The following is a 13,645-nucleotide window of genomic DNA, read 5'->3' as shown; positions in this document are numbered from 1 at the left end:
GAATAATTGGGTGAGAAAAAAAAAAAAATCCTAAGGTAGGACTTGAGGACACAGGGAGGTGGAAGGGTAAGCTGGGATGAAGTGAGAGAGTGTCATGGACATATATACACTACCAAATGTAAAATCGATAGCTACTGGGAAGCAGCCGCATAGCACAGGGAGATCAGCTTGGTGCTTTGTGACCACCTAGAGGGGTGGGATAGGGAGGGTGGGAGGGAGACGCAAGAGGGAGGAGATATGGGGATATATGTATATGTATAGCTGATTCACTTTGTTATACAGCAGAAACTAACACACCATTGTAAAGCAATTATACTCCAATAAAGATGTTAAAAAAAAAATTGTAAGGTAATTGGGAAAATGAAATTAAGGTGAACTCTGTGCCTAAACGAGAGTGAGGGACTGAGACAAAGAGAACAGCTGAGGAAAAGAGACAGATGGAGAAAAGGGCAACTGAATTGGCTCTTATGAACTGGGTTAAATGGTACATAAGGTTCCCACTGCAGGAATATTATATAATATCTTATATTTCATAAGATAATGAAGTGAGAGGAGGATATGGTTAAGAAATTCTGGTTTATAACTCCATCTGACTTCATGTAATACCAGGCATCCTATTCACCTCCTTTTTTCTTGGTATGTCTGCCACCTCCTACTTCCTACCACTGTGCTTTGCTTAGCCATCATAACTCTCTTCCAATAATATCTATTGATATATCATTGTTACTTTAATGAAATTGTGCGTTAAAACGTGAGACCAAAAGCAATAAAAATTTCTCCACACAAATTATACATCAAGATGATGTATGAATTCAATAACTGCTAATAATGGAGTAAAGCAAATGCTATAAGCTGAAAAAGAGGTATGAGTATTATAGGATTGAGAAGCTAGCTAACCCAGACTCAAAAGTGAGTTAAAAATTAAACAATGAGGAATGCACTATACAAAGAATTATTTTGCTCTGAAAGCAAATGTTATTGATATTGTAATTTCCAATATGAATTTACACATGTAACATGAACTAACCTTTGCAATCTGTGTATAAGCCGGATGTTCCTCTGTTGGTTTCATTATTGCTGGTTGTGTACTGGGTACGTTAGGCATTTTCACATTGCCCGGTGGAGGCTAGGAAGATTAAGAAAAGGACAAATTACGTAACATAGAAATCCAACTTCAACTTCTTTCCAAAAGTGTAACACCAATAAAGACCAAAATGGCAAGAACTGCCTCACTTCCTCCCCTGAATTCTCATAATCCAGTGTGTGGTAAAGAGCTAGTGAAGCTCACCATCTCCATTTTCTCAAGCTCACGCATTTCTTAACTCTTCAATGTGGCTGCTACCTCTAACACGGCACTGGTAGCACTCTCCTCCGGAACACTACGCATTCAAAACAAAACACAACGAAAACAAAAAACCTTCAAGTATGTTTTTTAGTAAAATACAGATAGCACCAAACTGAAGAATTTACACCAAGGTTAACTGTCAACTAGGCTGTCAACTCTTCCCACCTAACAAAGCTATGTGTCAGTGCCCTTAAAAAGTAAATAGGAGAGGTCCTGGGCAGAACCCCACTAATACTCCTTGAAAAGAATAAGAGGGGAGACATTAGGGAGATGGAAAATAAACTGCACAACCTCCACTTTGCCAGTGACGATCAACAGTACGTGAAAGTAGCTGCAAGTGCAAAAAGTAGGTAGATATCTACAAATCCATCAAAGGGGAACTGGTTAAATTACTATATATACATACAATGCAGTCATCAAAAGGAATTAGTTAGTTCTACAGGAGAATGCCCTTTTAAATACTAAATGAAATAAAGCCAACTACAGAACAGCACACATATGACCAAATTTTTTTCTTTTATGAACACACATTTGTATATGTCCAGAAAAATATCTGGGATGTCTTAGCAAACTATCAAAGGGATTTGCACCTTTTGCTTTATACACTTCTCTATTAATTGCCTTCTCTCCCCATTATACTACTTTTTTTCAGTTAGAAAATAATTGTAAGCATTCTTTAAAATGGCCATAAGAAAGAGAGGACAAGAAGAAAGGGAAAGGAAAAGAAAAGAAAAAAAAAAAAAAGAGAAAACATACAAGCAAGCAGCTGCAAAGGGAAGTTCAAAGATCAGAAGAACTATTAAAGTCAGAAGACACCACCAATGCAGCTTGATTTTATTCTGACACAGCAAACAGCAGCCCTGAAAAGGAAGCCAAACACAACCAAAGATATAAATGGAGTACAGCTGATTCTAAAATTCATATGGAAATGCCAAGAGCTAAGAATAGGTCAAACAATTCTGAAGAAGAGTAAATAAGGTAGGCAGACCTATAATATCAAGACTTAATATAGTAATAAACAGTGTGGTACAGATGCCAAAGATAAGAAATACACCAATAAACAGTAGGGAGACAGAAACAAACCCCCAAAAACTTGATACCCAACAGAGGTCACACCACAAAACAGTGGAGAAATAATGTATTAGTCAATAAATGGTTCTGAGATAACCGGTTAACCAGATGGAACAATTAAACTAGATTTCCTACTTGACATTACATACAAAAATAAATTCCAGGTGGATGAATGACTTAAAAGTGAAAAAGCAAAATTTAAGCACTTTTAGGAAAAAAATATACATGAATATTTTCATGAACTCAGGGTACACAGAGCTTCTCAAATATAAGCTATAGAAATCTTTGTGTATCCTATCTATGATGTATCCCAAGTACCTAAAACAGTGCCTGGAACACAGTAAATGATCAATAAGTATTTGTAAAATTAAGGTTAGCAAGCACATAAACCATAAAGTTAAGATTGTTATTAAATTTCAGTATAGTTGAATTTGTCAAAGTGAAAAGTCAAATCACAGACTGGGAAAAATTGGTTATAATAGATTTAACCAAAAAAATTGCTACTCAGAGTACAGGAAGAACTGTTACAAATCCATAAAAATACAAACTACTAATAGGAAAATGGGCAAAATATCTGAACAGGCAAAACAAAGAAGAGAAAACAGGAATGGCCAATAAACATATGAACTAATGGTTCAACCTCACTAGTAATCAAGAAATATAAAAAAACAGTGACATATCACTCATCACTGTATATACACAATGATGATGTATATAAAAATTAAAGCATATGATCAAGATAGTTTTTCAAATCAGTGGGAAAAGAAAAGATATCAATAAATGGTGCTGAGACAATTATTTAAATGTTTGGGAGAAAAAAAAAATCAGATCCCATATCTTATCAGAATAAATTCCAAATGGATTAAAGTTCAATGCAAAAAGAAAAAAACAAGGAAACTATAAAGATATTAGAAATAATACAGTACATAGAATATAGACGACTGGACTTCCCTGGTGGGGCAGTGGTTAAGAATCCACCTGCCAATGCAGGGGACATGGGTTCGAGCCCTGGTCCAGGAAGATCCCACATGCCGCGGAGCAACTAAGCCCATGCGCCACAACTACTGAGCCTGCACTCTAGAGCCTGTGAGCCACAAATACTGAGCCTGCATGCCACAACTACTGAAGCCCGCGCGCCTAGAGCCCGTGCTCCGCAACAAGAGAAGCCACCTCAATGAGAAGCCCGCACACCGCAACGAAGAGTAGCCCCCGCTCACCGCAACTAGAAGAAAGCCCACACACAGCAACGAAGACCCAACGCAGACAAAAATAAATTAATTAATAAAAAAATTTATAAAAACAAAAAATATATTCAAAATGTCAACCTCACCAGTAATCAAAGAAATGCAACTTTCACCTAATTTATTTTTTAAATGATTATTACCATAAGACTACTACCACATTTTGGGAAAGATGTGGTAAAATGGGTATTTCTCACACACTGATAATGGGAATATAAACTAGTTCATATAATAATCCTGGAGCACAATTTGACATCGTGTTTAAGAGCCATTTAAGTATTTATACACTATGACCCATAAATAGCTACTCTTCTCTTTTTTTTAATAAATATATATATATATATTTTTTTTTTTGGCTGCATTGGGTTCATTGCTGTGTGTGGGCTTTCTCTAGTTGCAGCAAGCGGGGGCTACTCTTCGTTGCTGTGCACGGGCTTCTCATTGCATTGGCTTCTCTTGTTGTGGAGCACGGGCTCTGGACATGCGGGCTTCAGTAGTTGTGGCACATGGGCTCAGTAGTTGTGGCTCGCGGGCTCTAGATCACAGGCTCAGTAGTTGTGGCGCACGGGCTTAGTTGCTCCACAGTGTGTGGGATCTTCCCAGACCAGGGCTCGAACCCGTGTCCCCTGCATTGGCAGGTGGATTCTTAACCACTGTGCCACCAGGGAAGCCCCATAAATAGCTACTCTTAAAAAATATACAGAAATAATCCAAGGTATGCACAAATGTGTGTATGCCAAAATACTCCCTACAGCATTATTTGTAAAAGCAAAAAAAAGTTAGAAATACCCCCAAATGTCCAAGAGTAGATAAAATATAGACAAATTGATAAATTATGATCCACCCATAAGAGACTATATTATGCAGCTATTTAAAAGTTTTGAAAGAATATGAAATGGGGAAAGCTTGTATCAGTTATAAGTTATGGGACTTCCCTGGTGGTCCAGTGATTAAGAATCTGCCTTCCAATGCAGGGGATGCGGGTTCGATCCCTGGTCGGGGAACTAAGATCCCACATGCCGTGGGGCAACTAAGCCCACATGCCGCAACTACTAAGCATGCGAGCCACACCTAGAGAGCCCACATGCCACAACTACAGAGCCCATGCACTCCGGAGCCCGCACACCACAACTAGAGAGCCCACGTGCCGCAACTACTGAGCACAACTACTGAGCCCGCGTGCCACAACTAGAGAGAAGCTGCGCACCACAACAAAAGATCCCGCATGCCACAACCAAGACCCCATGCAGCCAAAAATAAAATAAATACATTAAAAAATTATAAGTTATAAAACAAAACTGTATATACGGTATAATCCCAATTTTTTATTTTAAAATGTATCAATATGTTAACAGTGATTGTTGCTGAATAGTGGGATGTAAAGCTTTTTCTTGTATTTTTATCTCCACTATAATTTTTATCACCGAAAGAACTGTAAATTCTCTATTCCAATTGCCTGTTCCCCCACTCCAATATTTCATATCAATAGGCAGAAAAACTGAAGCTGATCAATCCTAACTATTCTCCAACTAGAAAATTATGGCCCTAAAGTATCACTCCCTTGGTTTAGATAAGTAGCAACAACAAAACAATGACCGAATAAAATGCCTGGCAAAGTTAGTCTGGCAGCACACTTCAGGAAAAGCACACAGAAATTACTCAAGAATTCACCCAGTTGAAACCATACTATAAATTCTTTACTGCTTTAAGTAACAAATGAAGTATTAAGTATAAAGAATTACCAGATAAGAATGAAGGCTAGTTTAGAGCTAGTATTTGATATATTCGAGGTAATAGTTGCTTGTGGTATAGCAATGATGAGAATTATTGGAGAAGCACAAATCTCTAATACCAGTGATATTAACCTGACAGCTGACAATTTCTTCAAATTTGTCAATGCAAGCTAAATCTTTGTCCAGCTCTGGAACCCAGTATTTTCATCAGCCACAACATGCTTGATTAGCCACCTCAAGCCAAGTATAGCTCTTGTCATAATTATGAAAGACCTATTCTAATGATGGCTCCAAATTCTTTTCCAACTTTTCACTTCTGCACATATGAACAAAAAGAAAATTAAAACAATCCACTAAACACTTCCATGTATGGCAACACAGCAGACCACACATCTGTAGTGACACCCCTGATACGCAGTACCTAAAAATGCTGAATCAAATTTCATTTAAATAATATTGTAAATACATGACTAAGCTGATAGGAAATCCTGAGAGGGCAGAAAGTAGGAAAAGCCACAAATCCAAAGAAGAGCCTTGATGCCATGCCATTAACAAAATCACCAGGATTCAATAAGCTGGAGACAAAGCTTGGGAGTCCGTATAAGGTAAAATCAATCTGTGATCACCCCATAAAGCCAGGACTTCCTAAAAAGCAACATTCTCAGTGGATAAGCAGAAAAGCAGCTTCACAGAAAGAAACAGTATGAATACTTGCCTGTCTTGCCCTTGACTCTGGATAAGGAAGGAGAAAAAAAAAAAAAAAAATAGAAATCTTCCCTGAGAACTCCTAATCATAAACCTACCACCTTGCAGACTTGGGGCCAGGTTTCACACTAAAAATACAGACAAAATATTCCAAGTTGAAATTTTCATTTCCAGATATCCCAGGTTGGTAGTGACCTCAAGTACCTGGCAAAAGTAGAGGAACACACTTTAAAACCAGGCTTCAGGGCTTCCCTGGTGGCGCAGTGGTTAGGAATCCGCCTGCCAATGCAGGGGACATGGGTTCGAGCCCTGGTCCGGGAAGATCCCACATGCCGCGGAGCAACTAAGCCTGTGTGCCACAACTACTGAGCCTGCACTCTAGAGCCCATGAGCCATAACTACTGAGCCCACGCGCCGCATCTACTGAAGCCCGTGTACTCTAGAGCCCATGTTCCGCAACAAGGGAAGCCACTGCAATGAGAAGCCCGCGCACCGCAACGAAGGGTAGCCCCCGCTCGCCGCAACTAGAGAAAGCCTCTGCGCAGCAACGAAGACCCAACGCAGCCAAAAATAATAAATAAAAATTAAAAAAAAAAAAACAGGCTTCAAAGAATTTTCACAGCTCAAGTTCCAAGTAACATTGGCTCATGACTTAAACACAGAAGGAAGCAAGCCACCATGAGCAAGGATCCACAGACATACAAACTACAAAGTAAGATCAGAGATACTGGAATTATCAGATGCAAAATATAAAATAGATATGCTTAATAAAGAAATAAAAGAAGGTAATAAAAGCATGACTAAGCAACAAGAGACTATAAGAATTGACCAAATATCTTTTAAAATGATACAAATGGAACTTACAGAAATGAAAACTATAATAATTAGAATTATAAATTTAATAGACAAGTGTGAAACAGAAGACTACACAAAGATGAAGAGATAATTAGGGAAACAGAAGTGAGTCTAAAGAAACCGCACAGGTTGTAGAGAACGTACCTGAGGACACGGGGGGGAAGGGGAGGCTGGGAAGAAGTGAGAGAGTAGCAGTGACATATATACACTACCATGTGTAAAACAGATAGCTAGTGGGAAGCTGCTGCATAGCACAGGGAGATTAGCTCAGTGCTTTGCGACCCCCTAAAGAGGTGGGATGGGGAGAGTGGGAGGGAGGTTCAGGAAGGAGGGGATATATGTATACATGAGGCTGATTCACTCTGTTGTACAGCAGAGACTAGCGTGACATTGTGGGGCCGTTATAATCCAATAAAGATGTAAAAAAAAAAAAAAGGAGAAAAAAAAAAAGAAACTGCACAGAATGTAGCAGAAAGACGAAAAAAAAGGAAAATATGAGAGCTTAAGAGAAATGAGAATAGAGTGAGAAGGTACAATTGAGAGTTCCACAGGAAGCAAACAGAGAGAATGAGGGAGAGTCAGTGTTCAAAGGGAACGTGAGGACACTAATTCTCAGACTCCAAACTCCAAAACCCAAACCAGATGTTTTAAAAGTTAACACCTAGACACACGATAGTGAAAGAGCAAATCCTAAGTATAAGAGATCTTAAAACCATCAAGAGAAAGGGGGTGTGACCAAGATGGGAGAGTAGGAAGACCTTCAGCTCACCTCCTCCTATGAGCTTCACCAAAATTACAACTATTTACAGAGCAGATATTGATGAAATGACCTGAAGACCAGCAAAGAAGATCTTCTGCAACTGAAGATATAAAGAAGGAGGCACAGCAAGACATGGGGCACGGGCGGAGTTGCAGTATAGTCAAGACCCACACCCCTGTGTAGGCAACCCACAAACGGGAGGATAATCACAGTGCAGAGGTTCTCCCCGAGCAGTGAGGTGTCCAAGCCCCACCTCAGGCTCCCTACCCTGGGAGTCCTGCACTGGGAGGACGAGCCCCCTAGAACACTTGGCTTTGAAGGCCAACAGGGCTTGCTTTCAGGAGAGACAGAGCACTGTAGGAAACGGAGACCCCTCTCTCAAAGGGCTCACACGAAATGTCACCTGCTCTGAGACCCAGGGCAAAAGCAGTCATTGAAAGGAGCCTGGGTCGACCCACTTACTTCTTGAAGAGCCTCCCAGAGAGGGAGGAGGCAGCTGGGACTCACTCTGGGGACATATCAATAGACGCTGGTGGCAGCCGTTTTGGGGAGCTCATTCTGTCACGAGGACACTGGTGCTGGCAAGCACCATTCTGGAATCTTCTCTCTAGCTTATTAGTGCCAGGACCTGGCCCTGCCCACCAGTAGGCCAGCTCCCATGGGACACAGCCCAGCCCACCAGAAGGCCCAGAACCATCAACAGACGAATGGATAGAGAAGATGCAGTACATATATAGAATGGAATATTACTCAGCCATAAAAAAGAATGAAATCTAGCCATTTGTGACAATGGACGGACCTAGAGGCTGGCATGCTAAGTGAAATAAGTCAGACAGAGGAAGACAAATACAGTATGAGTTCATTTATATGTGGAATCTAGAGAACAAAACAAATGAACAAACATAATAAAATAGAAACAGACTCATGAATACAGAGGACAAACAGGCAGTTGCCAGAGGGGAGGGGGGAGGGGGGGAAAACAGAAAAAGGTCAGGGAGATTAAGAGGTCCAAACTTCCAGCTACAAAATATATGAGTCAGGGTATGAAATGTACAGTGTGGGGAATATAATCAATAACTATGTAATATCTTTACGTGGTGACAGATGGTAACTAGACTTATTGTGGTGATCATTTAATACTGAATCACTATGTTGCATAACAGGAACTAAAATAGTGTTGTAGGTCAATTATACTTCAAAAACAAACACACAGAAAAAGAGATCAGGTTTGTGGTTACCAGAGGCAGGGGGTGGGGGACGGGGAATTGGATCAAAGTAGTCAAAAGGTACAAACTCCCAGTTGTAAGATAAATAAGCACTAGGGCTGTTATGCACAACATGATGAATATAATTAACACTGCTGTATGCTATATATGAAAGTTGTTGAGAGTAAATCCTAAGAGTTCCTCATCACAAGGAAAAAATTTGTTTCTATTTATTTCATTTTGTATCTATATGAGATGAATATTCACTAAACTTGATGTGCTAATCAATGCATGATGTAAGTCAATTTTTTTTTTTTTTTGGCCACACCGCATGCGGGATCTTAGTTCCCTGACCAGGGATTGAACCTATGCCCCCTACATTGGAAGTGCAATGTCCTAACCACTGGACCACCAGGGAATTCAAATTATGTAAGTCAAATTATGCTGCACACCTTAAATTTATACAGTGGCGTATGTCAATTATATCTCAATAAAACTGGAAGAAAAAGGAAAAAAAAAAAAAAAAAAAGAAAGAAAGACACAATACCTATACAAAGGAATGCCAGTAAGACTGACAGCTATTTTCTCTACAGCAACAATGGGATCCCAAGTAGAATGTGCCAAACTGATGAGAGAAAGTAACTGTCAATGCTGACCTCTGAATCCAGTGAAATTAGCTTTTGAGAACTAAGGTGAAATAATAAATATTTATAAATATTAAAAGAGTTACTACCAACAGACCCTCACTAAAGGAACTTCTACTTTAGGAACAGGAAAACTAGTACCAGAAGAAATATTTGAGATGTAAGAAGTGGTATCTTTCTGCCTCATTGGACACTCCTGAGTATATCATCTTCATTTTACACTCATCAAAACTGCAGATACAGAAGGAAAGTCAACCTATCTGTAGAAAAAAAGAGTACTCTAGTGCACCTAGATGTACTAGAGTAAGATAGACTCTTCTCCTGACAATCCTGAAACTGTGTCTGTCACTGCTATGGCAGCCCCTGGGAAAAACTTAAAGTATTTAGAAAAGTACAGAAGGTGCAAAGATGGAGACAGAGAAAAAACTTTAGAGGAGCCAGGAGAATAGGAGAGTGACCTCGGGGGCAGAGCTCCGGCCAGAGCAAGGCTGTACGTCCTTCTCCCATGGCAGATGAAATTTCACAAGTTAGGAACAGACTACATTTCTTAAATCTCTGTAAAAGTTATTCTTTTATACTTTACATGGTTATAATTATTTATATTTTAACACAAATTACATTACTATGTTTGCCTATCTGTGTGGCTTTGGAGAACTCAACCAGGATCAACAGATTAAAAATTATAGTAAGATATATTTTCACTCAATAGAATTAAGAACATTATAACAATCAAAGAAATACAACTATGGAGAGACTTTTCTGTTATATAGTGAGCTCTCTGCATTGAAGTTCTAAAGGTGTTTCATTATTGAATAAATGAGCATATAAGATCCCTTCAAGGAATGAGACGTCCACAAGTTGTCTTTCTCACGTATACAACAAATATGTTCTCCTTCCTGGTTTTCTTCCATATTCGAAACACCTCTTCAAGAAAACTTCTCCTTGCTTTTCCTGGCTCTTTCTCTTCCATCTGTGAACCCATAATGTTTCTAAGTATACTCAGGTCTAAAGCAATGTTTCTTAATGTGTTCATAGATCTCCTGCATCAGAAAGCCCTGGTGCTTACTGAAAATGCAAACTCTACGCCCCACTGTGGACATACTGATTCAAAAACTCAGGGGTTGAAGAGAAGGGGTTTGCATTTTCAAGATGGTCACATTTTAAATAAGCTCTCCAGGGTGATTCTTATACACCCTGAAATTTGAGAACTCCCCTCTGAGGCAACAAAGTTTACAGTTTCTATAAACTGTCTATTCTTTCACCTAATGGAGAGACTGCCAAAAGAAACCTTAAACTTTTTGCAGCTTCCACTGACCTTATCAGTCTCTGATAGAGCAGACAGAACTGATTTTGGCTCTGCCTAACACAGATTCCCTTGTTATTAAGGGTGGTGAAAATTAAACATACTAATGTCAGAATCAGGACAAGTAGAAATAATTTTATCTGAATAGATGACCATTTCAAAACAAGGCTTTTAAAGATTAGAGTAACTGGGGGAGGAGGTACGTAATAGGAGGAAAGAAGGGATATACAAGAATGGGAGTTCCCAAATAGAGAAAGGCACATGAAGGAAGAGAGGTGCAGCCAGACATATTTATTCATACGTTCAAACATTCATTGATCAACTGCAATGTGCCACAAACAATTACAGAAATTTGGGAGACATTAATGAACACAACAGGCAAACATCCCTACTCTCATGGAGCTTACAATCTAGCAATGGAAGATAAACAATACATATAATAAATACATTATAGAGTATCTTAGAAGGCAGTAAATTTTATGGAACAAAAAAAATGAACACGGTAAACGGGTCGTGAGTATAAGCTGAGTAGGGATAATTTTACAAAGGTGGTTAAGAAAGCAAATATTTCAGCAAAAACTTTATGGAAGTGAACAAGTCAGCTTTGCAGATATCTGGGGGAAGACCATTTAAGGCAGAAGGAATAGCCAATACAAAGTCAGGAGAATGCCTGGCCTAAGGAAGACCAGGGTGCTGGGAAAGAATACACAAAGAAGGAGTGAGGAGATAAGAGTGAGAGATATTAGAGACCAGATTATATGCTATTTTAAGGACTCTTGGTTTTACTGTGGAAAAAAATCAAAAGCTAGTGAAGAGTTCTAAGCAGGAGACTGAAATGATCAACTTTTTTTTTCAAGGTATCACTCTGGCTACTGAGCTGAAAATAGATTAAAGGTGGAAAGAGAGAGAGTAGTCAGGAAACCACCACTGCAGTAATCCAGGCAAGGGATGATGGCAGCTCAAGCCAAGTGCTGGCTATGGAGATAGGGCATCAGATCTGTATGTATTTGTAAGGGAGAGCCAAGAGGATTCCCCGACAGAAATGTGATGTGTAAGGAAATGGAAATAATGAAATACCACCAAGGTTTTGGCCTAAGCAACTAACAGGAGAGAAATAAGAAAGATTGAAAACGGGCAGGTTTCTAAGGAGGGGGCTCAGTTCAGTACTGGACAAGCTGAATTTGCAGTTTCTAAGACATCCAAGGTAGACTTACCTAGCAGGCAGCTGAATACATGAGTGTGGTGTTCAGAGCAGAGTTCTGTGCTGGAGATGTAAATTTGGGAGTCACCAGCACGTAGATGATATCTAAAGCTGGAAGACTGGATGAAATAACCATTTGAGTGGCCATAGATAGAGAAGAGAAGCAAAGCCTAACTCCTGGCACACTCCAATACTGGGACTGAAGGGGCAGGGAAAGGAGAGAAATCAGCAAAGGAGACGGAGAAGGAAAAACTTAAGTGCTCTGAAAGCCACATGAAAAAAGTTTTCTAAGAATGAGATAGTGATCAACTGTCAGTGCTGTTGATAGATGGAGTAAGACTGCAATTTTACCACTGGATTTAGCAACGTGGAAGTCACTGGCTACCTTGAAGAGTGTGTTTTGGTGGAGTGTTGGGAGCAAAAGACTTACTGAAATACCTTTCAGGAGAAAGGGCTGAGGGGAAAGAGAAGTAGACAGCTCTTCAGAGGAGCTCTGCAGCAACTGGGAGCAGAGAAAGTTTTTCAATGACAGAGATGTGAGAATTAGACTCGAAAGGGAAACAAGGTTAACATAAGGTTTTGTTACAAAGTTACAGTAATCAGGACAGTGTGAGACTGGCATAGGGATAGACACAGATCAACAGAGTAGAATTTAGAGTCCAAAAATACACCCTTACATTAACCATTAATTGATTTTCATCAAGAGTGCCAAAATAATCCAACGCGGAAGAGTCTTTTCAATAAATGGTGCTAGAACTAGTGGATATCCACATGCAAAAGAAAGAAGCTGTAAACCTATCTCATACCATTCATGAAAATTAATTCAAAATGGATCATAAACCTAAATGTAAGCACTAAAACTATACAACTCTTAGAAGAAAACTTAGGAGTAAATCTTTATGACCTTGAGTTAGGCAATGGCTTCTTACATATGACACCAAAAACAGAAGCAACCAAAGAAAAAATAGATAAATATGACACCAAAATTTAAAACTTCTGTGTGTCAAAGCACACTATCAGGAAAGTGAAAAGACACCCCACAGAATCGGAGAAAATACTTGAATAATGCAAGGGTTAGGCACTGATCCTCCGCACAGCTAGAAATTCACGTATAACTTTAGAGCCGGCCCTACATATCCGAGGTTCTGCATCGGGGATTCAATTAACCACTGATTGTGTAGTACTGTACTATTTAGTGAAAGGAATTCACATGTATGTGGACCCCCATAGTTCAAACCTGCATTGTCCAAGGGTTAACTGTATAAGCAAATCACTTATTTCATAAGTGACCTGTATCCAATATCACATATTCAATATCAAAAAGAAAATCCAATTTTAAAATGAGCAAAGAATCTGGACACTTCTCCAAAGATAACATACGAATGGCCAATAAGCACATGAAAAAAAAATGTTCAACATCATTAGCCATCAGGGAAATGCAAACCAAAACCACAAGGATATATCACTGCACATCCGCTAAGATGGCTGTAAGCAAAAAGTGAGACAATAACAAATTTGGCAAGGATGTGGAGATATTGGAACCCTTCTACACTGCTGATTAGATTATAAAGTGGTGCAGCCA

At 39.3% G+C, this 13,645-nt stretch overlaps 1 protein-coding gene across 4 annotated transcripts in view; it reads right to left on the bottom strand.

The window, feature by feature from the left end:
• The window catches only part of SCAMP1 (secretory carrier membrane protein 1), a 105,139-nt gene that overhangs the window by 59,347 nt on the left and 32,147 nt on the right, over positions 1-13,645 (bottom strand). For all 4 annotated transcript variants that reach the window (XM_059916618.1, XM_059916617.1, XM_059916619.1 and 1 more), the window contains one exon: positions 1,028-1,126. In XM_059916618.1, coding sequence (XP_059772601.1) covers positions 1,028-1,126 — 99 coding nt within the window. The remainder of the gene's footprint in view (positions 1-1,027; positions 1,127-13,645) is intronic.

The sequence above is a fragment of the Balaenoptera ricei genome, chromosome 3 (genome assembly GCF_028023285.1).
Source record: "Balaenoptera ricei isolate mBalRic1 chromosome 3, mBalRic1.hap2, whole genome shotgun sequence".
Taxonomy (NCBI): domain Eukaryota; kingdom Metazoa; phylum Chordata; class Mammalia; order Artiodactyla; family Balaenopteridae; genus Balaenoptera; species Balaenoptera ricei.
This window is presented reverse-complemented; position numbering and strand designations above follow the sequence as displayed.